At 31.7% G+C, this 27,800-nt stretch overlaps 1 protein-coding gene across 1 annotated transcript; it reads right to left on the bottom strand.

Moving 5' to 3' along the window:
* Window positions 1–503: 503 nt before the first annotated feature.
* Window positions 504–27,568, bottom strand: LOC129966990 (protein bicaudal C homolog 1-A-like). Its single transcript, XM_056081615.1, has 19 exons — window positions 27,343–27,568; window positions 26,311–26,354; window positions 25,193–25,262; window positions 22,041–22,120; window positions 21,271–21,429; window positions 20,332–20,385; window positions 18,906–19,148; window positions 16,151–16,417; window positions 15,418–15,475; window positions 14,439–14,512; window positions 13,156–13,345; window positions 9,058–9,273; window positions 7,100–7,238; window positions 6,075–6,280; window positions 5,863–6,002; window positions 4,827–4,920; window positions 4,464–4,606; window positions 2,334–2,430; window positions 504–1,656 (listed from the first exon to the last, which is right to left on the bottom strand). Exons 1-19 carry the CDS (start codon window positions 27,536–27,538, stop codon window positions 1,532–1,534), a joined length of 2,595 nt encoding a protein of 864 aa, XP_055937590.1. The 5' UTR covers window positions 27,539–27,568; the 3' UTR covers window positions 504–1,531.
* Window positions 27,569–27,800: the final 232 nt, after the last annotated feature.

Genomic DNA, 27,800 nt, shown 5'->3' with positions numbered 1-27,800 from the left:
TGAATGTTCTTTAAACCAAATGCTGATAGGCTGCAAAACGAGATTCAAATGCAAAAAAAAAAAAAATCAAAAAGTTATTTAAGATTGTAGTTGGTTACTCCTTTCTCAATGAAACATCCAAAGACCGTAGATCTCTCTAGTCATTGAGCCTGAACAATTCCACCCCACCCCCTGTCGAAAACGAGGAGCTTAAAATGCTTGAAACCTTGTACATTCAATTCCATCAAGAAAAGTAATTTGTATGCCATTTTGCGATGCCCATTTCATTATTCACCTTCGTGCTTATCTTTGGTAGATGAATAAGTTTTGGATAATCTGACGAACAAGATCGATATCAAACTTGACTCCTTTGAATGGGTGCTATACGAGCATACTTAGTACCTACGCCAATGTAAATCTACAATTTGGTACGCATTAAGATACGAATCCGTCACCATGGGAATTCAACAAGCCGATTAAATAATGTATAATTTTGGACATTTGATAAAGAAATTACGAACACAAAACGTTCAAATGGAACTTTATTGAAGTAATCAAACTCATGGTAAAAAGTGTTTCGTGTTACTCAGGATTGTAAAATTAAATCTTGCAACAATAAAATATACAAAGTTATATTACAGGAAATAAAGTAAATTGCATCGGTTCAACCAAATAAATTAGATTACATTCATACATAAACTAGACAGAAAATTAGACTAATTACATTGATTTTAGAAATTGGTAAAATAATCTGAAGCAATTTTGAAAACTTGTTCCGAAAAAATAAGTCGCCGATTAACGTCATTACGAAAGATTCAGAAAACACTTGTTCTAATCAATGGGAAAGAACTTGCGGGTCTTGAAACAAGAACCTTAAAAGTTAGGAACTATTTATAAAACATTTAAACAAGAACAAATGTCCGATAGACGTTGTTATAAGTAAACAATCAAAACATTGTCAAGTTGGAAAAATTTATAAAACGTAAAGACAAAGCATTAATATTTGAACATTATCAACTCAACATTATTTACCAATTACTTGTTACTTTCTTGGACTTTAAAAAATCATGCTATTTTGACCGCAAAGTCAGTATTATTTCATTAAAATCTAAAACTTAAATGTGAGTGAATTAGGAGTTTTAGTAGCAATTTTTAAAATGTGCATGCAAGAAACAGCAATGTCTGGCTTTAATAAGTCTATAAAAGTTAGATTATAGTTTAAAGGGGATTTTAAGTATCTGAACGCCTTAAAATAACGGGAAAATACATTAAGTTGTATATCTATGACTGGTCTGACAATAAGAATGTTAGACATAAAACTAATTTGTTGCTTTTTAAGCAACTTGATTTCATGTTGTTTAAAACAATTAAATGAAATTGGAAAGTTGGTTGGACTTTACAGCGCTGTGCACTAGTAAGTAGTCATCGCCCTATCTGCAAGATACGGAATAGATCTCGGTACGGATATACAGAAGCAGTAAAAAACATATTCGTATTAGAAACAAAACAGCAAAGCACATAATAGCGGCCATTATATGGTTATTCAATCTTCTCACATTCTGTCAGTACTGCCATTGGGAGCAGACGAACCAGAAAACCGAGGAAAGGTTTTGCGCTCTGCACCAGGTGCAGCTCTGAAGTCCTTTGACCAGTCACCTAGACGTTGTTCACGAATAGCTGAAAGAGAATTGATCATTGATCATTAGAAAACGAACAGAACATTTTTAAATCGGTATAGAAAAACAAAGATATCTAGAAATTACAACTTTCAAGGAAAAATAGGCGATGCAGGTTGTTTGAGTTACTGAAGACAAACAGTTTTAAAAGGTCCAAACAAGAAAAATGAAGGGATTCAACTTTTAACTCTTAAAGAAAATAGTTTCGTGGATTCAACATTCTTCGCTTAACATTCTACTCAGATTAAATCAGCAAAATGTGGTTTAAAGTGGAAACCATGTTGCAATTATCTACTCAACCAGCAGGATTGTAATGTCCTTCATTTTCTCGCCCACTTTATGTTTTGCGGTTAGCCTTGTAGTATAGTGAAAATTCCAGAGTATTTTCCCAAGGGCTGTCATTCTCGGACCGTTTGGTGGTTCGCGTATTTATTGATTAAATTAACTCGATTGTTGGCATTCCCAATTTTGAAATTTCTTCCATAAATGTTATGCATGAGTTAAAATAGTTCTTAGAATTTCGAAAAACAAGTTGTGACAAATCATTTTATGGCTTAGTTTGCCATTGATGCCGATCCCTTCATGAGATTAAACGATTCCATTTCGATAGAATGCATACGAAATCTTAAAAACAATTTTCGTAATACAATAAATGAATACTACTTCGTAAAAACTTACCAGCTATAGCATTAAGCATTTTACGACGAGCACCGTAACTTATGTTTAGCTGTTGAAGTTCAATTTCATTCAATGTCAGGAAGATGGGCAAGTCAATCTGAAAAATAAATTTACAGCCATTGATTAAAAAATGCTCTAATTTTTTCCCCCGAATAAAAACCTTTACGTATACTGTTCTTTAATACCCGCAACAGAACAGTTGAAATCAAAGTTTTTATACTTGAGAAAATTGAAGCTCTTGCAAAAGAAATTTTGAATTCCTTCTGCTAAATATAACAAACATACTTAAGTGAACAGAATTATTTTAAACCACACAGACAAAAAGGAAATGCAGGATTTAATTACTAGTTTGATTCGATATGCAACGTGCCCGATTCGTAAACTGAATTGGTACGCCACATTTAATAGTAATAAATGAAAACTTAAGCAGTTTTTCAGAATGAACTTCAATCTGCCCCGTGAATATTTGAAATACTACGATATTCATTGAAAACTCGTAAATTATACTGTGCATTATTTCTAAGTTAAAAACACTTCTCTCGGCGATTCAAGCGAATTGAACTAGTCTGCCCTAACCAAGCCAATCTTATTACAAGTTGATTCTATCAAGCATTTATAAGAAATAAAAAGTTCAAAAAAGAAACTCGTTCATGCCTATCTTCGCTTGCAGTTGGTCACAAAGGAAAGATAAGTCATTTTTAAAGTGTAAATGATCAAAATGTAGCGATATCTTATGATTAACACCTTGAGGAAAGAAATCTAGGGAAGCCTTAAGTTTACGAGTGGACATTTAAAAAGGAAATAAAATCACACCGATAGTTAAATTATCAAATAGGACGGTATGCAATGTTTATTATGAGGCGTGACCCACATATCGGAATCGATATACAGGTGCCGTTTAAAATAAAAGATTTCAGATCTGCAAAGCAGTTATAAATGCCACAAGATCATTCATTTTAAACAGCCTTACGATTTGTTGTGTGTACCACAGCCAAACGATGCATTTCACAGAGAAAACTAATTCAATTAAAATTCTTTTATTCCTTTAAAGGGGAAAGGGAATTTAAAATGCGTAAAAATGGGTGAAAACATGAAATTTTTTTTATCATCGTTTTATCCCCAACATACGAGTTTATATTCAACTAATATAGTATATATTGTTCTATAAAATGAATATTTCAATTACTTGGTCATTAAAATGCACTTTTTTCTTCAAAAGAATATTGTAATTAGGTTTGAAATGGTCCCGGTGTCGTAATTTTTGAAGAAATGAAGTTGAAGTGTGAAATCTATACCAGGTTTTCTTTGAATGTTTAACCAAAATCTTGGAGAATTTTTGTAAATAGTTCAGAAAAACAATTCTTAGCTACAATTGACTTGCGAAAATTCAATATGTGTGCGTAAAAATATTTCTAAAAAATTAGCATTTGATTGGAAATATAAATTTGTAACAAACTGTGCGATTTTGTATTGGTGACGAGGAAATGTGAATTTTAAAGATTAAATCGTTTGGAATATTTTTAATTTTTTCAAAATTGTATAAAAACATTTATACATTTTGTTTTAAAGAGTTTTTAAAATATTTAAAAACGTTTGCATTTTATTACACACTTTTGAAATTTATGCGTGAGTGAATAGTTCGCAATAGTATCCAATAGAGTTCACCATCTTTAATTTTCAAAAACAAAGCTAATGTTAGTAATAATGTTTCTCCATTACACTGTTCAAGATAAATTGGATGCAATAAAAAATTCGAATGGAAAAGTATTTCCTTGGTTAATTTTTAATATATCATTAAGTTTTCTTAAAAGTTTCACATTTTCAGATTAAATCCTAAAATAAAATTTTAGAACATTACTATTTTTTATACTATACTTATTTTTCCATATTTATGAATAAAACTTAATTTCCGGAAATCTTTCCACAGATGTTATATAAAACGCGTTTATATAAAAATGTATTTTCAGATAATTTCAGAATTAAAGCTTCCCTCCCTCTCCCATCAGCTGTCGTCACGTTCCTAGTCTCATGTGGGTTCCTCGCATCAGTCCATACAATTAAATTCATTACTTTAGAAGCATTAAATCAGCTTAAAAGTTAATATTCATACTAGATATGAAACAGACTAACCTCATGATGTACGAACACATCACCGTACTTTTCAAGGTCTAAAACACGCAGGAGTTGTTCCAAGCTTTTAATGGAACTGTAGTTCACAGGGGGTGCTCTTGGCAAGTTTTCCCAAAAGTTGCTCAAGGCAAATGGAGAAGACACTGAAATAAAGTTGATATTTTAAATCGTCAGTTATGGAATATTCGTTTATTCTTCACACCCATTTCAGAATTATAAGATGCTGCTATTTTATACTCAAATGAAATGAAGAGAAATTAAATTCATGTTGTATAAATCCCGACATTTGTAATACAGAACTTTGAGGCAATTGTTTGAAAAGGACATTCGTATCCAATATTAAGATATGATCGTAAGACCTACCTTGCTCCAATGGACTGTCATTCTTTTCCGGAATATCCGAATTCCAAGCTTTTGCAGCTGCTGCTTCAACATTGGATATACTTGCATTGTCAGTCTATTTAGATAAATTGAACAATTTAAGCATAGTATGCAAAATATATAGCTTTAAAAACTAGCTTTACAATAACAAGTTTTAGTCTATTTTTTTTACCAGCATAAACTCGATTTAAACATTTGACAATCGAAATAAGTCAACTTAAAAACTTTCTGTATACCAATATATGAGCATATATTGAAGTTTTACGAAGTAAATTTAAGACAATTTAAAATACGAAGTGCTTTCATAATAGATTAAATTTCAACTACTAAAGCTAAGGCATGGATTGGTGTTAATTAGATAAAACATTTTTACTAAAGAGTTCAAAATTCATTTTAATAGACTAAAATACCATTCTATCGGAATTTCCAGAAGCCTTCAAGTAACTTTTAATTTATACCCGTTAACCATAGTTAATGGCAACATTGAAAGTGCGGGATAAGGGTTGAAATCAATTTTAAATTTTAGTTTTAATCCGAGTTTTTAAGCATACGTTTAAACTTTCCTGAACTCGTTCCAGGCTACAAAATTTTGAAGGTTGGCGTTTTTAATTAAAATATGCAAATATTTTATAGAAATTCAACAGCTGAGAATGCTAATCAGAAATTTTGGGAAAATCCCCCGTATGATATTGCCTATGTTAATATGGAAGCCTTCAAAAATTTATCAGCTACCCGAAAACATTTAAAATTATCTAAGCCTTTAAACAATCTACGAGAATTGAAAATATTCAGTATGCTATATTTTATCAGTACTAGGAAAACGCGTAAATACCAATATTTCTACACAATAGATTTATAAAATTGTATTTTTCATATGAATGATGGAATTTATAGTTTAAGTTAAAGAAAAGCAACATCTAATAGTTTACTTGCATCATTAGAAATGTTAAAAATATGGATTAAGTTCAAGTAATTCCAATTGAAAATATGTTGCCCGCTTTGTTCTTTCGATACTTGCCTCCAAAAATTCTGATATAGATCCAGAGTTTGTTATTGGTCTTTTATTTCTTCCCGAGAAGTCCGGCATAGACTTCGAAAAACCAAATCCAGACCAAAGTGTATTCGGAGTTCTCACGCCTTCCACGGATTGCTGCATAGCTGAAAATAAAAATGGACGATTAATTGCATTTAGCAAAGATGCGCATTGAACAAATCTCTTGCCTTACCAACCTTTGTTCGCAGTTAATTTCTTAGTTCCATAATCAACGAGAAGCTGATGTACATCATTATTCGCCGTAGCTATGTCTTTAGTCTGAAAATCCTTTCTTTGGAATCTTGGTTTGTAATCAGGAGTATCGTTCGATGATGTTGACGATGCGGAAGATTCTGGTTGACTGCTGAGATCACTTTTGGATCCAAATCCATTACTAAAGAACCTAAATCAAATTTATATTTTTATATTAGAATGTAATTTTACTGCACATTATCTTAAGATAAGTTACATGTATCAAAATTAAGATAAGGAGCCGATTCCAATAATTAAAAATGCTGCTCGTTTCATCGTAAAAAAACAGATTCTACATCGTTAAAGAAAATAGATTTACATTTTACCCGTTAATTACAATTGAACAATTTAGCGCAAATGTGTCAAATTCAAGCATGGGCCAAATAAACTAATTTTTAAAACTTTGTTGCGATACACAGAAGTAAACTTACTACGAAAATTCAATATAGCTTTACTATTGTTCCGTTTTTGACGTTCATTCACCGAAATAGGGAATATAATGTCAATTATCGTACCCACAAATTTCCGGTTCAAAATGAAGGCTATCCTGGACCTCACACGAGCTGTTCAATTTACTTAAGAATTATTGATCCTAGCAGCGCATATACGATATTATATGACAATATTTAACAATAAAGTAATATTGCGCAACAGGAACTGCTAACTGAAGATTTAAGCTTTGCGGTCTTGTATTTGTATATTTTTTTCGTATACATTAAGATATGTTCCAATTATTTTCCCGATGTGTAATGCTCTACACGTATTTAAATTCGGATCTGTTGATTGTTAACTTTTTCGCAGATTTTCTTCGTAAATTTGTAATTCCGATTTGCTTTCCTACAATACATTTTTTGTGCATTTTCAAGCATTGTGCGGTACTCGCAAACCGACTCCATAGCGCATAAATTGCTTCAAAATGTTATAAAATGAAAGAATATTGAAGTCGATTGTACAATTAAGATATTACAACCTGTTATTAGAGGGCAAAAATATTCCAGAATCTCCGTCATCAAATGGAAGGTTTCTATCTTTTTGAAGGTAGTTTGTCACGTTTATCCCAGATGTAAATGCGTAGCTTCTGTCAGGGCGGTTAATCCAATTTTCAACATCTGAAAAATATAAAATTTACTTGGAGTTTCTAATGCTGAGAAGTCAAAGTAGTCAAATGAAGTACATAAATTTAGGAGCAACTCGAAACGTAATTTCGAAAATAATCGAGAAATTCCAAGCATGTATGCATTTTAGGTTGAACCTTTAAACAGTTAACTAAAAGTTTTTTTTTAATTACATAAAACTGGGGGCATCAGCAAAATTACTTCTGACAAACAAGAGCATTTCAGTCGCAGAAAGCAATTTTAAGATTGAACATTTAAGATTTCAATCATTGCGCGAAAGTTAAAATCGAAATCCTTATCCAAATTTGCAATTTTTTTTTGTTCACTTCCTATATGCTTAAAAAACTAGGTCCTTTTATAATAGGATTTCCAGGATGGGGAGTTTGCTTACTAAAAGCCCCGAACCTCGTGGCTTCATGGAAACTCGTCATATGAAAGATGGTAAGTAGTCGATATTATTTACGGCAGCAACTAAGGAAAATCTCACGAAAATTGCCATTGCACTTAGTCGAGGCTATCCAAGCTCTCAAAAGCCGAGAAGTTTACTAAGCTGCAATTTTAAGCCGCTGATCATCCTAAGTTCGGAATTTCTGTGGCAAAATATCTAGCCAGATTCAAATTCCCAGATTTAAGCCTACTTCTAAATAAAATGTTCTCTTGACAACATCTGGACGAGATCCGTCGTATAAAAGTAAATATTTCATAGAAAGCCTTTTATTTAAAGCATTCTTTTTAAATTTTGAAAATAAGGGGAATTAAAGTAAAAAAAGGCAAAAAAAAAATTGACAAAAGAATGGATTATGTATCTAATGAATGTCAAAATGGAGACCATACGCCTAAAGTTCACTTTTCGTGGACATGGACATTTCTTATGGGCTATTAATGCATGAGTTCTTGGATACATAACGGAGTCGTATGTTCTAATATAAACTTCTAAAGATTGAAGAATTAAAAGACGAAATCACTAATGTCAGAAATGAATCTTTATCGAATACTGAAACAAAAAAAAATTACCGATCAGTTTAAAAGAATTGTCAAGACATTTTCTGCATCAGAAGCAATGAGTGAACGATTATTTATCATTCTTTTACCGCTGAAGTTAGAATTTAACCTGTTATCCAGGCATTTAACTAGTATTCAACGAGTTTTGTATTGAAATATTTCGTCATACCCAGTTAACAGGTTAAGATGTGTACCGTTTATTCTTTAATGTAAATTCATTCTTCCATTTGTAGATGCCCCAAATAAGTTATTAAACTTAACCCAGCCACAAGTGGCATTTAATTACTAGTCCTATTTGATGTCGAAATTAAAGCAAAAATTTAAATCCATGCTGTAAATGCATCTATACGTCTTGAACGACCGCAAACCGCCGATAAAATTGCTTGAAAGCTAGAAGTTCAGCTTTGTAAAATTCAAACAAACTTATTTAATTTACATTTAACATGCGTGCTTGTTTCATTACTTTTAACAACATTGCTAATATTTTGTAGAAGGAAACATGACAGCGTAAACAATTCCGAGTTTTATTGCAACCACTTTAAGGTTAATTTGCTGAGCGAGAGCCAAGTTATTTTGTCTAGAAATTGAGCGTAATGCTTAGGCTAAAGTACTATAAACATTGCTAGTCTGAAGTGTTTACTTTACAGCTCTCGCGTATCTATTTAACAGCAATTTTGAAGATTCAAAGATATTTTGTACAACTAGCAAAACTCTTCGGGAATGGACTCTTCGGGAAGTTGTGATGGATTTATATTATGAGCAATGCAGCAATAATCACGTAAGTGATCAAAAAGTCAAGAGGTATGCTTACTTCTTGCAGGAAAATGATTCATTTGAACAGTTTGATGCGGTGGAGGATTGGGAAGCATAACGTTTCTATACAAAGCACTTGGCATTTGCTGCTGGTGAACCACTTCCGGTCCATTTGAAGGAAAAGCAGACGAAAGGTTGTTCAAGAGTCCCACAATCTGTGGATTCTGTTGAATAATGTTGCTCAAGATGTTGAGGGACTCCGCAGTAGTCATACCTTGAAATGAAATTTTAATTAGCATTTCATATACTAAGAATTTTATGCAAGCAAAAGTCAAGAATGGATTATACTGGATTTTCAATTTTGCAATCCTTTGCAAATCATTCACAAAAATGGGAATAGTTCAAACGTAAAAAGTATTTGTCCATCTGAGGTCACATCTCTAATAATGAAATGTTTATCAATTGATATGCGATACACTGGTACTCTTTATGAACTACCCCGCTTAGTTCATAAATTACTAGTGTTCAAACTAATCAGATACAAAATGACGAAGTTAATTCAACACGGATGAAGAATTATAAAATATTCTATTTAATGAACAGTAGAAATACAGTAGTCGCAGGGTTAGAGTTAATTTGTATTTTATGGCACAAACGCCATTTTTAGCTAAGCTTCGCCACACTCATGGAATCAAAATATTTATGTCAATCTATATACTTATAATAAAGCTCAATGTGTGTGTGTGTGTGTGTGTGTGTGTGTGTGTGTGTGTGTGTGTGTGTGTGTGTGTGTGTGTGTTCTACAGGCCAGACCGTTTGACATACAGCTACCAAATTTGGTACATGCATACCTTGGAGGTTGGGAATGTGCACCTGGGATTTCTTTTTTCGAATTTTTAATTAGAATTTTAATTATTAATTAAAAACTAACTTTCCCCAGCGCCAACTTTTCCGCCAAAAAAATCTTCCATTATCCCCAGCGCCAAACGAGAAAGTCTTCAGTTTTTTTTCTCCCAACAGTAATGAGGCTAGGGTTAACATTTTTCGGCGGATTATTTCAATCGGTTCCGTTTATTTTCTTAATGTTTGATGCATTTAAAATTAAACATTGTTAATGAATCAATCTTTCAGATTTATTCTGAAGTACTTTTGAATTAAAATAAAACAGAATAAAGGAAATTTAAAATTTCTAATCCGCATAGCGTTACCCCAACTGGCGTAGAAAAAAAAAAAAAAAAATCACGTATTTGCGTTACGTAACCGGCGAAGAAAATTCACGCATGCGCATTCTGATTGTTGCCATGACAACGTTATCAATGGATGGTTTAAATTATTTTTGGGTTAGTTGCATGCTTTTGTAAGTAAATTGTATTTATGTTAGTTATATATTTTTTGTATATGCTTATAGTTTTAAGTCCATCGTTTTTTAAGTAGTTTTTTTTAACCTGTTTTCAACCGTTTATTTTAAACGATTCGTTTTATTTTTAGTGTTTGATGCATTTAAATTTAAACATTGTTAATGAATCGATCTGCTCATAATGAATCTAAGAAAATTTTGTTGACCAACTCTTGAGATATTACATAAATTTAAAAAGATATTCTTTAGTGCCCATAAAGTTTAAACGCTGAGTGACTATTTTCAGTAATCAGATTATAAAAAAATGCTTTGTTTCAGTAAAAAATATTATATTAATTGAAGATAAATTCTTTCCACTTTAATTTAAAGCATAAATTCTACGGGTGCTAACAGAAAATGAGAGATACATATCACGTTATGACTGAAGGCCTTTATAATATGAATGAATTATATGATAATCAAAATTTGAAGTTTTAAAATATTTTGATGAAGCTATTAAAGTAGAAATTGCATAAAATATTTAATTATTAAAATTTTAACGAACATTAAGATTGGCGAACCGGCTGGTCGCCAAAGGCGGCTAGTATACAATAAAATTGAAACAAATATTTTTTCTATGAAACCTAACATTATGGAAGTGTAAAAAATCATGAAAAAGCGGAACTATGAGGCAAGGAAAAGACGATACTAAAACGCATTGCGAACGTTTATATACGATTATAAAAACCAGTATTTAAAAACTAAAAGGCTGAACAAGCGGAGATTTGGAAAAATGATTTCTGAAAAAAAAATTTCGTTCCATCCTAATAGTCTTTACAGCGTCTTAATTAGGATGGAACGAAAAATTTGATTTTTTAATTTGTAATAGCGCGGAAAAGTTCCCTTTTGGTTTAGATAAGATGCATTAAAATTGCAAATATTAGTATATCTTGGTGTGCCGCAGGAATGTTAAAATTTCATCAAAACACTTTTTGAAACCGAGGATTTTTGTGTGCCTTGATTATGAAATAAAAGGCTTTCATTATTCATTGTAATATGAATAAAAGTGTAAAAACAGTTTTACTATTGCACCGAGTCATCGCCGGAATGGTTATTGAGAGAAGGCAGTGACAAGGGCAGAGTTTCAAATCAATAGCTTTGCCGAGTTCAGTTGAGTTGGCGTTTCCCCTTCGTCTATTGTGCATCTGATTTGTTAATTTGTGCTTATGCGCTCTGCTACGAGTAAAAATGGCTCACTCTAAATTAGTGAAGACAAGAAAAACAGAGCGTTTTATTTTTAGGAAATTTAGTGATTTGCTTGAAGTTGAACATATTACTGACAAATCTAGTGCTGCTGTTATATTAGATATAACCTCAAAATTGCTTCGGAGAAGGATCTTTCTGCAAACGAAATATGCGATACTTTAGTTCCCAAATTAAAACAAATACAGTAAAGAGCTTCTATTGCCGTTGCTAAAAAAATTTCATGAGTGATTAAAGCTTATGCCAAATTCAGAAATTTATTAAAATCTAAAAGAAAATAATCCGATAAGTTTAATTTCAACTTCACAGAATTTACAGAAGCTAGACGTTTATTTGATATTGTTGACTTGTATAAAAGTGCCAATTATGGAATAAAAAGTTCTAAACGATCAATGCTCTAACAGAAAAATGGGTATAGGTAATATCGATATTGCTACCGCAAGCGCATTGTGGAAGAAAGAGTAAAGAATTAGAGAATAGTTAAGTTTAATCAAGAAAGGGCAAAATACTAGTGCATCAGAAACGATTACCGGCGACAATGACAATGCTAAAGAACAGTGTTTTAGTAAAAAAAAAAAAAAGAGGCAAGCCAACCAGACCCATCAAATCGACAAGAAGCGATAAAACTACCAAGTGCCTATGCGGTTTAATTTAATATTAAAATTTTATACAGAAGGCATCTGAAGCTGAATCAAATAGTATAGGAGACTTATTGACTTTCCCTGGCATGCAAGCAGTGGAAAGAGCTACGAGACTGTTGGTCGAATCAGCTCAAAATGCCTGTGGTTAAAGCGCAAGAGAACGATACACAAGAGCAAAATTTTACTCGCGTGCGAATATGCCAAAGTTTTTAAATTAAACTATTTAATGTGGCAATAAATATTTTGCAGCTGTAACATTTATAATCATTAAGGATCCAGGAGGTACGCAAAATTTAAAGTATAAATATTTATTTGGTAATTAATTTTTGTAAGTGTTATGCTTATATATGTATTTAAAATCTTTAACATATGAAATTTTCGTTCATAAAATATTTTAAAGCTTATAACTTTAATTTGTTTTCTTTACAAATTTTAAGCTCTTATACTTTAGCGGCTTATACCTATGCTATAAGCGGCACCTCAAGGTAATATAATATTACAACCAAAATTGTTTTTGTACCTAAAAGGCAACTTTTCCGCATTATTACCAAATTAAAGTCAAAGAATTTTAAAAGAAATTTTTGTTCCACCTACTGACTGACTATTCTACGAGAAATCAATTCATAGGACAATTACGAATTGAAAAAATGGCGTTGGTCACTCCCCTCCCATCAACAAAGGTCAGTGGGTGAAATTGTGACCAATCAACCTAGTTAAAATGGTGTACCGTTTGCTTTGATGTGTAAAGCGAGTCGTATCTATTGTAGGCGTAATTGTATGAAGCTTATCACGAATTTGCATCCCAATCAGTTTGCCATTGGGAACGCGAAATGTGACGCATTTCTTGTAATCCGAAAGAGGAATCGGTTGACAAGAAAATGCAATACTCGTAAAATGACAATGCCTTGTACATTACCTTGCTTTTTGTTGAAGTCCTTCACATCATTCGGCTGAAGTCTGAAGGAATCCATTGTGGGCACCCGGAAACTGGCTTGCTTGAAACTTGGCGACGGAGGGCAAGAGTCGTCTTCCTCTAATCTGAGGATCTCTTTACGAACCTGGAAGAGGATCCTGCTATCTTTTTCTGCCCCTCTTATAAGAACGGACTGCAAAAAAAGAAGTTATTGAAATGCAAAATTTCTTTCGGAATACTAAAAAACAAGTTCAATTTAAATACTACTTTCAAATCAATCTTTTCTTTTCAATTACGATAGATTGGATTGCGTTTTTCTATTTAGGGCTTCATTTAATAGCAAAATTTGAAAAGTTAGATTTCAAGAGAAGGTATGATTTTGCATTTACTTGCCAACAAGCCTCCATAGATTTATAATCCTTGAAACACTGATTTAACTTTTTATTCGAATGCTACAAGATATCAGTGTTCACAAAAGAAAAGCTGGATCAACAGATTTTGCTTCGAAGAAATTTTACTCTTAATGCAATGCTGAAATAGGCAACTAGATTTGGATGGAAGTAGTGAGTGGATTGAAGACTTCTACTCTAATAAACTTGAATGATGCTATCGCACGGTTTTCACCGCTAAACGCGAAATTTTTCGTCACCATGTCCTCCATGAAAAACCACAGAATTTACTCATTTCACTACTTAGATGCTTAAGGGGAATCGCTTTTCTATTAAATTTTTTGAACTAAGGAAATCTCAGTACGAAATTTCATGAAGTTTCACATCCTGCAAATCTGGGTCGAAACCAACTTTTGCACCTTTTTCTGAGAAATTCATCGATTTTATTAATGAAAGAAAGATTCGATTTCTAGCATTTCCCCGATTATTATTCCGCCTCTATTGATAGAGTCTAAGATTATAAAATCAATATATTCTATCATACGGAGGCAAGTGCAATTCCATCATAAAGTAGCAGTATTGATAAATATTTTTTTCGAAGAATATGAATGAAAGACGAGGAAATATCCATTAAAATTCTCGTTAATATACTGCCAAGCGTTCTTCACTAAAACTGGTTTAAGGAGATGCAAATATTCAGAACAATTTCAAATATAAAAGTTTAAGTTAACTTTTAATTAATAAATTCAATATAAAATTTAATTTATGGTAATTTGAAATATAAAACACTTAATATTTAAAACTTTAATAAATAGGCTTCATTACAAGACATTAGTTGATACATCAATACTTTATAGCTGCAATTTTACTGTTAAATATGACAATCTGAAAACTTACCTTCGTATTTTCTTTCAATTTTGGTCTCACCATAATATTTATGTTAAAAGCCTCCATGAAGTTATTCACCATAACTAGGAAAACAATTAAGATAAGTTAATAAATAAGTTAAGTTTTGCAGTAGAGAAATGGGAAAAATTCAGATTTCAATTGGAAGGAACACAATATTAAAATTAAACAATGACTTTATTTGCAAACTAAGACAACGGGATTTCAACCAGAAATCATGTTTATAAAAGTATGTTCAATCCTAGTTAAATATACATTTACGTTTCAACCGATTTAGAAAAACCGAGATGATGAAATGTATCAAAATCGCATCTCAAGTCTATAAGAAGTTTAACCCGTATAAAAAGGAATTGAAAGTTTAAGTTTAATAACAAAAATCATTTCCAATTGTAAAATTTAAGGGTAGAAACCAATAATTTAATAATAAAATTAGATTTTTGATTAGAGAAGAACTACCGAAATGAACTTTAGTGATGATCAAATTTTCTTATTGAGATTCCTTAATAAAATGATTCGAGTTTTTCTTAAACCACAGTTGGTATCGTTACTAGATATTATTTGTAGAAACAGATAAAGATTTGGAGGTCGCACAAAATTAACAAGTGTTTTTTAATCTAGAACTTTTCACTTTTGCCGAAACTTATTTCAAGCTAATTATTTAAGTTCGAATTTTTATTCATATACAAATGTAATCTATTTCGCTCTTTCAATTCGTCAGGCACTCACTGTCATAAAATTCAAATCTACTTCAATAATGTTCTCACTTGAATGGTTTATGAAAAAAAATTATCTTTGCACTGTAGTTCAAACCAAGAGACTTTGAATTCATTAATTTTTTTTACCACAAGTAAAATGCGATTAATTTAAGATTACAGAAAGTACTCAAAACAATCTAATTTTTAGTCGGATTTTTCATTTTAATTACAATATCAAATTAATTGATATTGAAGATCCAGTAAAAATTGCTTACCAGGGTCTAGTTCTTGTCCTTCCTTTAAGTCGAACATCAGTACCAGAGGCAAACATTTCTGAAAGCAAACGGGATATTTTAAATAGCTTGGAAGAAACTATAGAATATTGGAATACAATGCTAAAAATAAGCTATTTTATATTAGGATTCTCTGCAAAAATGTTCGAGTCTCGAAACTTTAGTTACTTTGTTATACGTTGCTTACAAATAATATTCATTGAATTTAAAGAATAGAGGGCCTTAAGTTTTACCCAAAGAGAAAGATCGGAGCACAAGAATTCTATCCAGATTTGAAATTTTTTTTTACGACGGTTTACACTTAGAATCCGTTTCTTATACAGAAGTTTCGTACAGAAGTTCAAATGGCTAATTCGGATGCATTTGGTCGTGATCGATCCAATGGAAAACACGATGATAATTGTTTCAGCAATAAATTACATATTAAACATTAAGTCAGAATTGTCGAATTTGAAAGATCTCATTTTTTAAAACTAAAGTAAGAATAATTTATGTTAGAAGTATTGTACTTGTATCCACAAGCATCCGCAAAATTTACATAAAAACAAAGATGTATCCGAAATCGTTTTAAAGTTCAATTTTTCTAGTACTAGATGATAAAAATGCAAATTTCCTGTTTATCATCTAGCGTTTTGCAAACTAAACGTTAAAAACGTGCTTCACAAATTACGATCAAGAAACTGACAGCCAAACCCAGAAACCGATGTTTGCTTACCAATAATTCCTGCCAAGCCAAGCATACACTATCAAAAGATCCTTGAATTATGATGGTGGACTTGCTTCTCAGGATGTTTTGTCCCGGCATAAGCGATATTGGCTGCGTTGGACTATCGCCGCCAAATGACGAAGACGCAGGATCGGGGAATATTATAGTGGCACCAGTCTTGCTCATGATCATCTGAATATTTACATTACCCGCTCCCATTACAAACTGGTGGTGCTGAGCGGCTATCTCCGTCTTCATGAACCCCATTACAGGAATCTGAAAGTTTGAAAAGAATTCGATTAATCAAGTTATAACTTGAAATTAAATTATTCACATATTAATTTAATTCAGAAGCCGTCTATAATTCAAGAACACCTCTAGCATGTTAGGGTATCTGGATTGAATCGATAAGAGTACATTTCAGATACAGAAGGCACTATCAATTTAAAGTGAAACAATTAAAGATTAAGGCTTTCACATAAGCATTTTCTTCCTTTGTAATTTCAGTTATAAGTTACATTATTAACTTTGTTCTTCTTTACAACCACAGCAATAAAAACCTTAAATGCAATAACGATAGTAATACCGCAGCTTAACCAGTTAATTGCTTTTGACAAGTCTTAAAAAGTACATTGAGTTATGAGAAGTTTATTCGTCAGGAGTAATAGTGACAATTTGTAGTTTGAATACCAATTTTATTAAAAGCAAACATTCGTATATTTCAAGACGTTTAAAATATTTTGAGGTCGAGTCGAAATCAAAGAAACGAAAAAGAATTATAAAAACCAGCATATAATACCAATAGTTTCTTAAATGTATCATGTTGTAGTTTTATTGCCTCTGGGATGACAATTTATGGCTGCCTAAGACTATCCAATAAGTAGTGCGTCTGATAAAAACCGAGATGAGAATCCTTTTTATATGTTTTCAAGAGGCGGCATTTTTTTATGGCTCGTGTGCAAAAAAAAAAAAAAAAATGTACGTTCAAGTAAATGCAATCATTGAAATAAAAAATAAAGTCATTTCATTGCCACAAAATTTTATATTACACGTACTGTGTTTGACTACTATATCATCGCTAAATTTTTGCGACACAATTTAGATAACTGTTTAGATCTCTTCAGAAAACATGTAACTGGTTGAGATCATACAATAAAATGTACCGAGTTTTGTATGTAAAACTATCAATTAGTTACTTCAGTAACGTGAAACGCATAATTTGACATGCCTATCCGCATGTCTTGCGTTTTATTACACGTTCTTTAAAAAAATTAGACAACCGATTCTAATGTTCACGCCCTAGAACGAAAATGGTTACCAATTCCAATAGAATCTTTAATTCATGAATCAAATAATTTTATTAATAATAACTTTAACGTCTATGATGTCAAGCTAACAAGTTCTTCAATATAATTCCAATTGGGTGATGCATAAATGCACAAGTTTGTATTCAAGATTATATTAAGAATCGTCCTACCCATTCATTAGCTGTCAAATAATCTTCCTTCTGAAGGAAAATATATGCATAGATGAGCCTACCAATCGATCTCTTAGACTATAATTTGAGAAGATCCGATTTGGTGATTTGGTTTGGTTTTATGGCACAAGGACCAGATTTGGTCATTCTGCACCAAACATAAGAAACGATCCAAGAATGAAATTTTTCCTGGAACGTCAAATTATTGGAACCTTTCTATGCATCTTCTGTAGACGGATTAAATTCTTTTTAACTAGCTTCCCAATTTTTCCCTTTTACAAGATACCGTTTTACATTGAAGGTATGGAAAAAGATCAGTACTTGTACATCCAAGTCAAGTAATCAAGGTTTCCTTGTTTTAGGGTAATCGAGACATTCTCTTCAATTAAAATTGTCGAAATTTCGGTTTTAAATAAAGATTTTCGCATGCAAATTATATTCCGATAGAAAGTTGGGTCATATAGAACGATTGATCTATTTTAATTATAAAATAGTATAAAGTATCCGTTTTCTTAATGGTGAATCGGATATGTTATGATGTGGCAATTTTGAAATTCATAATCATAAATGGGTACCCTGAAAAGAAATAGATTAAAATCATTCAAAAATTAGCATAATGAATGTAAATAATAATTACAAACTTCAAAATCTAAAAAATATTTTAGGCAAGTAGGCTCGAAATATCGATACTAATGCTCAGAAAATGCGTTTCACAGATCCATGAAGTTTACAAATATTGGTGTAGAATATTTTATGTATTGTTCTCCGAAATTGATGAATACCACTGTTCAAATTGATTACAACAGTTGGTCAAAAATAACTTATTCTAAGAAAAATATATAGATTGATTTAAACAAAAATGGTGGCACGTGCGACTGAATTATAAGCTGTTGCCAACATATTACAACTTAATACAATTCTGATTACAATTTTATTATATCGATATGTCACTATTTCAAGAAATGGAACACGTTCTGAAAGTAAGTTGCGAGAAATTGTCATTGTTAAAAGATAATTTTAAAAATTTCGACTTTTCCGACTTGTACAAATTATGCATTTCTGTGAAGAATAAAATGCTCTGTTTAAACTTGAAAATATTTTAGAAGTTGGAAATGTACCCAGTTTTCTTGATTCTTATTTAATCATTAAACGTGACAAGATATTCCGAAGAAATTGAAACATTGCTACAATTATGTAACTATAAAAAATATTTTATTCAAAAATAATTTATTCAAAAATAATTTAATTATCTGAATAACCTAGTGGTGTAAAAGTTTCATTACATACCGTTTTCGATCCAGTAAGATATTCCATAAGCAAAGCCAGTCCTTGTCGCAGTCTGGAGAGAAGTCTTTGACAACCCCGGACGACGAGGAGAGTTCGACCCAGACCCACAGGGCCTATAGGGCGAAATGCAACGTTGAAGCTGTATGTCTGCTGTATGTGCTGGATTGCAGGGGAGCATTCCTCTCCTGGACTGATATTTTCACCATTGGGTAGCTCGAACGTAAATACCAGAGGTAGTAACTCCTAAAAAATAAACCATGCGATTTAATATTTAAGAACGAAATTTTAAAGTATGATATAAAACTTGGCGTAATTTATAGTAGTCTGAAACTTCTCAAATGATTATCGACTTTATTACAGTGTTCGAACGTACACCAGAATGCTCAAACTTTTCGACTTTCCGTTTGAGATGAAAAATGAGATACATTTCCAGATAGCACAGAATGTTGAGAAATATTGTACGATATTAAACGATATTATATTCAATATTCTGCAATATTATACAATATTCTTTAATATCGTACAATATGTGTGCTACTGGAGTCGTTATCGAGTATGAATTCGATTATCACGACTGTAGTTGCGCATATAGTAGTAATATAAAATGGACTGATAAAATAAACTAATTTAAATGCTTATTTACAAAGAAATTCTTAAAGACAAAGAATACTTCCGAATTGTAATTCCTAGTTTCGAATACTAATAAGTCCTTTTGAATTCCAAAAACATGAGTGAATTCAAGTACTTACAGCTCGTATGTTTAAGATCTAACTCAATAGAAATCCAAATTGCAGAATTCTCATTTAAATTCTCTTCCGTAGATACAGTTTAAAATTAAAGCAATACATCGTCTTTATAAAACTGTCAGTTAATAAATTTCACTTTAATTCTATGTTTTACAGAGGAAGTATTAGCTACTGTTGCCGTTTTATTTGCAGAAACGAAAATCAAATTTCAAACTTCAGTTTCAATTTTGAATTGACTAACCAATTTGTGAAGGGTTCCAGATATTTAAAACATTAAGTAGCTTATGTAGGCAGTAGAGCTTATAATATTCGAGTTCAAATATTTTTGCAACTTTTTGAATTTATTGCACAAGAATCGGACTATGTTTAATAGAAAAATGGTGAAGTCTTACTCTACAGCTCACTTAATAGTAAAATTTTAAACTTCATAACACAGTATTAAAAACCAATAAGCTCTCGAATTTATGCAAACCTTTGATTGTATGCCAATGGTATTAAAACTTCATTAATTTAGTTTACACTCGTAAGTCTACCTAAAATTTCGGGGAATTCTATTCCTAAAACACAATACATATGTTTTATATATGCTAGTTAAGAAAGTAGACAATAAAGTTGTTTTAATAAAGATAGAACTTTAATACTGTAAAAATTTAAGATGGCTTTCAAGCAGTTACTCTCACCCTTATTTTCAGTCTTGCTTGTTCTACTCCTGCAGCTTGACCCGCTATTGAAACCTAGAATATAAATATTAGGTATTTAACAGATATTCAGATATAATAGACAATAACAGATATTTTCATAAACTTAAATATACTTGTTAAGTTTAAAGTAGAACTTCAGAGATACCGATTTAAGAGTACAGGTAAAAACAATTAAAAATTCATTCCGAAGTTCACGTTTTGTTAATATTCTGCTTATATTTTACATTTTAGATCTACAGATCGGTTTTAAGATTAATTTCTCGCAAAGCTAGAAATCCAAAAATTGGATTTTTTTGCTCGGGCATTTTGTACCAAATTTAAATGCTCTCATCGACAACACCGAATATTAATGTCATTTTTTAAACTCTCCACAGGGAAATAAAAAACTTGTGTCCAAATGAACCTCCTTCCTTTCACCAGTTTCATCCAAAATCGATTCTCACCAGAATTAAAATTGCATCATTATAAAATTTCTTTTATTACGATTTATATCTGAATATTATAATTTGAACAATTTAAAGGGCTTTCACGCTTCTGAGATCCGAAACTTGGCGTGAATACAAGTTAAGCCCCATTAACATAATTTGAAGTTCAACTTTAGAGAAGAGCTCGATCAATACCAGATTAATTTCTCTTCCATTTCACCGAATTTCACAAGAGTCAGTTCGACAGGATTAAGCAAACCATAATATTGTAAAAGTCTACATTTCCAGAATTAATGGTCCAGTTTTTTTCAATGTTAGATAACAAATTTTAATTAAAGGACCAATAACTCAGGGTGCCAGCCTTTTTGACCAACTCGCTAAGTTGTATTCTATGGGAGAGTACCGGAACATTTAGAAAATTTAGTATGGTAGAGGTCTATTTAATATTTTATTTAGTCTCAAAAGTTGAACAAGGCGATCCATTTATCCATACCTGGTTACTTTTCTCTGCTGCGCTGTTGCGGTTCGAATCGGGAAAATGGATGTGACATCCAGTTTCTTCCATCACTTGTTGGATTTTGAATCCACCTTTACCAATGATATAGGAATGGTCCGAGTGAGAGACATCCATTTTCAGCGTGACGCGATTTTTCTGTGAATTAAAGGAGCGTCAAAAGATTGTAGTATTTGGTATTTATCAAAAGATAAAGTTAGACCCTAATAAAGGAAATTGAAGATAACTACCCTGGCGAACCAATTAATAAACTTCAACATTTCTTTTAAAGTTTTATTTTTGTATAAAATTTCGGGAGAACTTTGAAAATTATGCGCATTCGTTGAAAGTGCAAATGTTATACTGGCAAGTTATGCCAAATTTCATAGGATTAAATAGATTTAAACCAATACTCTAATTATGCTAGAACCATGTTTCCTTGAAAAAATGCATTGTGTTAAAGCCTCGGTAAATAAGCTAGAAATAAAAGAAATTGCAAAAACGTGGTGTGCAAGAACAAGTATCGCAAACGAATTTATAACATCCCTCATAGCACATACGTTATACAATATTGTACGATATTAAATAATATTCGTCATATTGTATATAATGTTTAACAGTATTATAATACAATATTGTACAGCAGGACTTGCTACCTGGATTTGCTAACCCAGGCATTTCACTCAAAACCCAAATGAACATCGTAATTAAGTTAAATTCTATATCTTGAAGATACACATGAGTAATTAACATGTTGAAAATCTGCGTACCTTTGTATCAAGAACTTCCAAAACTTGATCTTTCGCCATCTGTACCGCTTCTGGTTTACCCACTATTTTCACATGGGGATCTAAAACAATCCAGAAATTTCATATACAGAAATTAAAAACATTACGCTACTCCATAGTCAAATTATATTCTATCAAAGTAGCACTGGAAATAAGCCATGTTGACGAATTTCTGGATACATGAAACGAAATTTCTCTCAGTGAAATTGGTAATCCATTTAAATGGATTAACTGCATTCTTTTCTCTATTTTATCCTATTTAAACTGAACACAAGTTAAGTGTTTTTAGAACTATCCAATTAAATAACCCGACAACCGAAGGCAAATACACGAGGAAAGCAATTTTATTAATCAAATAATCATTCTGAATAATGGACGATATTTGCATGCATTTATGATGTTTTATGCTAACTGACGAACATCTTTAAATGAAACTAATGAATACACTATGACTATTTTACGATGCATAAATATTTGAACCCGAAATCTTCAAGTCATAGGCATCGCATTATTGCTTCTGTATCTTGCAAATTGAGATTTATATTGAATTAATGAATAAACAGCAAAATGTACATTCTTGAACAGGGCCCGACTTAGCCTGATTAGTGCCCGGGGCAAAAACTTTGGAGGCCATCCTCTGTCTTTTGTCTTTGAAAAGCAGTGTTAAAAAGTTCATTAAAGGAAACGTAAAACAAACTTTCTATTCGGTTTGGAGGCCCCTCTGATATGGGCCTGGGGAAACTGCCCCGTATCCCCTGCCTTAGTCAGGCTCTGTTCTCGAAATACAAAGTGTCCTAGTAAAGATAATGAAAAAATACAGTTAAAAGGTTAAATTTGTCGTAATCTGAAAAACTCGAAAATTACTATCAGATTCCAAGATTTAATATAAATTCAGTATTCTTTAAGAACTTAATCTGATTCCTTTGTTCATTTTTCTTACAAAAGTTTAATACATACATCTTAGTTTCATAAACATTCTTTTGAATGTTTAGTTATATTGGTAATTGAAGGATTTGTAAAAAGTATCCAATAGCAGAAGGATTTGTGGCTTGCTTTCGAGTGTAGCATAAAGGTTCAGTTCTTGTATATAGCTTAACCTAATGGAATAAATTCAGAATTTATGTAAGATTACATTTATTAACCAGTTTAAACGTCAGAATCGTAATTCGTCATGGAAAAAAGTACAACATTTTGCGTTATGACGCTATTCGTCAGAAATAAGTAGTGACAATTTGGAGTTTGAAGTGCAATTATAGTAAAAACTGGAGTATAATCGTACATTTCAGTATTTTAAGAATATTTGGAGGCTAAGTCAAAACCAAAGGAACAAATAAAAATTTTAAAAAAACTCGTTTATAATACGAATTGTTTTTCTTAAACGTATCGCTTTTATAGCATTAGTCTTCCCAGAAGCAATTAGACAACCATTAATTTTTTAGACTATTCCATAAGTGGCGTGCCTTTTAATAAAAATTGGGATTATTCTTTTTTGCATGTTTTCAAGAGGCGGCATTTTAAGATTCATATAAAAAAAATGAATGTTGTTTAAATAAATGATTGTTGAAAGTAAAGTCGTTTCATTATGACATAATCTCATATTACACATACTCTGTGTTTCACGAGTATACTCGTCATCTCTAAATTTTTGCGACACAATTTAGATATGCATTTTTTGTAGAGGTCGAAACAATTAAATGGTTAAGTGAGCGAGAAAGTGAAAGTTATTTTCTTTTAAATATTTAGTTCCATATTAAAATATGCTTTGAAAACACTCTGGGAAAACGTTCCATTGACTAGACGCAGATTTTTTTAGATTGTTTTGAAATTATACTAGTTATATTAAGAAGAACTGCGCAATTTTAAACTACGTTCAGATTAAAGTGGATGAAGGCTCGAACCTTAAGCCTTACTGAATTCACTACACCAGAATGATATGCGACAGCAAAATAGATCAACATACAAGAAATACAAGAAAACTGGATTTTCCGATAGGAAATTGAATACTTTATCAGCAAACGACAATAATCGTTTGAGATTACTTCCAATAATTCATTCCTTTAACGCATGTATAGTTTCAATTTCTTTCCATCAGGATTACACCAGACAACACAAGTAATCAATGGCGAATGGGGTATTTTTAGGGTCATAGGCAATGCGTATTAAGAGGTTACCACTTTTTATAAACTAGTTTACGTTTTAACATATATTTAACTCAACATGTCGGTGAATTATTTGGTAATTTTCTGAAAATGAATGTTATGACTCGCAGTCTCCCAGCATTAATTTTTATTCGTAATATTTACGAAAATTCTCGGCGTCTATAAATTTTGTACATATGAAGTGTTTGAAATAGAATACATATGAATATTCTGCCTTCAGAATTCTATTATAATATCTTACAGTTTATAAAAATTTGCATTCTTTGGAAATGCATTTGGCAACTGGCCTCATATCTTTAAATCATCCCAACTGCTCACCCCCACCACCACAACCCTTTCTCACGCAGCTGCCTAGTTTCAAATCCATCATTGCTTGTAACGTTCATAATTTCATTGAAGTTGGTATTCTTCAAAATATCATCAAAAGACCACTTCGGAAAAATTAGTGTACCTTCAGTAATATTGAACCGCATATAAATTAAGGGGCAATACAATTTGAAAATTACCTTGACATTGTAGCTAAACATTTGAAATATACTATAGTTTTAAACATTTAACCGTTTCGACCTCTTCGGAAAATGCTCATGTCAATTATGCAGCAAAAATTTGGCTGCGACTAGTATACTCGTCAAACACAGTATGCGTAATATAAAAATGGTGTTTTAATGAAATTAGTTATGAACGGGAAACAAACTTTAATTTACTGTTAGAGAATGGTATTGAGCAAAACATGGTACAACGCATAATCTTTTATTTGCTCCTTTGATTTCGACTTGGCTTCAAAAATATTTAAACATCTTGAAATTTACGAATATGTTCGAGTTTTTACTAAAATTGTAATTCAAACTGCAAATTGTCTCTACTTAATACTCCTGATGAATAAACTCGACATAACGCAAAATGTGCTTTCTCCATGACGAGTATACTTGTCAAAGACAGTTAAATGGTTAAAAAAATTATAATTTGAGTCGTTACCTTTCTTTGATTTTGCCCCAATTTTGAGCTTCGATGGCCACGAGATCTGCGTAGAAGTTTCTTGCATCACCTGTTACAAAAGATAAAATGAAATGAGCGATTAGAATCGCAGATAATGTTTATTAAAATTAAGCAAATTTTTACAAAAGCAGTGTAGTTATCTATATCTATACTTATAATAAAGCTCGGTGTGTGTATGCGTGTTGGCGCTTTACAAGCCAGACCGTTTGACCTACAGCTACCAAATTTGGTACATGCATACCTTGGAATTCGAGAATGTGCACCTGGGTTCCCTTTAAATTTTTAATTATTAATTAAAAACTAACTTTCCAGCCAAAAAATCTTCATTCCCCCCTCCCCGCCAAATGAGTAAGGCTACAGTTTTTTCCACGCTAATGAAGATAGGCTTAACATATTTTTGGCCGATTATTTCAAACGATTCTGTTTATTTTCTTAATGTTTGATGCATTTAAAATTAAACATTAATCGATCTGCTCATGATAAATCCGAGAAAAAATTTGACAAATTGAGATATTACATAAATTAAGAAAAATATTCTTTAGTGCCCATAAGGTTTAAATGCTCAGTGACTGTTTTCAGTAATCATTATAAAAAATGCTTTGTTTCAGTAAAAAAATGTTTTATTAATTGCAGATTAATCATTTCCACTTTCATTTAAAGCATAAATTCTACGGGAGCTAACAGAAAATTAGAGAGATACACATTACGTTATGACTGAATGCCTTTATAATATTATGAGTGAATTATATGACTCAAAATTTGAGTTTTAAAATATTTCAGTGAAGCAGCTATTAAAGTAAGAATTGCATAAAATATTTAATTACTAAAATTTTAACGAGCATTAAGATTTCCGAAGTAGCTGGTCGCCAGAGACGGCTAGTGTAAGAAGAAATTTCAGTATTGGGTTTGATTTTTCCTAAACTTGATACATCTAAAATTCTTGAATTTCGGATATTTTCCGATGATTCAAAAGTTTCTACTTATTCGCTGTTAATTGTTCGCATTTTAAAGATTTTATGTTTGGAACCAAGCGATTAGAAACTTAGTGGACAATACTGCTTTCTTGAAATTCCATTAAATTAAGAATATTTACTTACCTTTTGGAAGAAGTTTTCTGCATTTTCTATTTTCCCGTTTCCATCTAGAAATAAAAGTATGCTTAATTTTGAGAGCGTTAACATGAAAAAAAAATATTATGCAACAAGAAATCACAATTCATAGTATTGTAATATATTAGCAAGATTTCGTAACTGAAAAAATTAAATATTGTGCATTTTGTTGCATAGCCTGCTGAAATCATTCTTTCACACTAATCACAAGATATAAAATGCAACCTTTGAATTTATGATTATCAACAGAAATATGACAAGCAAGTTCGGTTATGAAGAAAAATGCGAAATGGCCCAAAACCTTTGAGGATAATTTGATTTCACAGACTAAAGAGAATTTCAGACTAAAGAGGATTTGCATTTTGAAATATCTTAAGTTTCTTTACATTTGAACATTGAAAAGAAAAATTTAGAGAAGTAGCGTACTGAAAAGTAAACACAAGTATATTCACTCTTTTCAAAAATATACGCTTAAATCTTAAAGAGCAAAAGTTAAAAACTTATCAAATACAGAATATGGAATTTAAAAACTCAACTAACACCGATGGCAAGTTCTCCATTTGACGAACTTTAGTTACAAAAACTTTTTAGCCAGGAAACCAATTGGCAATTCTCATTACCAATTCAGAACATTAAATGTGGTTAAGATACCCAGGCTCGGATAAAAAAATGCTGCCGGTTGAAAAAATTCTGGAGGAATTCAAAATTGCTTTATAAAATCTCGAATTTATAGACATAGTTCGAATAGGTTTAGTTTGGATACCAATTGGTTAGTTATTTAAAATCTTACTGGAGTTTTGTTAAAAAGGTACAGCAAGTATTTTAATGATTGTCCTATCTCTCAAAATTCATTGTCAATTTAAGGTTTGTCAATCAATTTTAAATCTTCGTTTAGACAACTGAAAAGATCATGCATCAAGATCATATTAACTATACTTTCAGCCATATACCCGAGTGTTTTAAAAGCAACCAAATTAGATGCAATTGAATTTATCCACCCTTCTTCTAAAGATGGCTTACTTTGCTGAACTAAAAGCATGTCCTCTAATTTCTTTCTGTCAATCCGGAATCGTTCCTCCGTTAGTCCACTTTGAAGCGATTCCGTATCAGAAGAACTTCCATTGGGTTCTTTGGTCGAAGAGGCTGGCGATTCAGGATTGCTGCTGAGGGAGTCAGATACCCTATTATTTTTAGGTGGGCTGTACTCTCTGAACATTGTTCAGTTGCGTTCAGTCGAAACACGGGCTAAAGGAATGAAACCAGAACTTATCCGTTTAAATTCCAAATGACAGCGCATGCGTATCTGAGTTTGCTTCTAATCGACATAATTTTGAATTTTTGGAATTTTATAATGGCATCTGTCCTTTTTTTTTTTTTTTGCATTAAAATGACAAAAATTTGCACTAGAACAATTTAGTAAGGTCTACAATGCATCTGAAAAGAATGAGCTAGTGACATTGTGTTACCTTTTTCTTAAA

The sequence above is a fragment of the Argiope bruennichi genome, chromosome 4 (assembly GCF_947563725.1).
Source record: "Argiope bruennichi chromosome 4, qqArgBrue1.1, whole genome shotgun sequence".
Classification (NCBI taxonomy): domain Eukaryota; kingdom Metazoa; phylum Arthropoda; class Arachnida; order Araneae; family Araneidae; genus Argiope; species Argiope bruennichi.
This window is presented reverse-complemented; position numbering and strand designations above follow the sequence as displayed.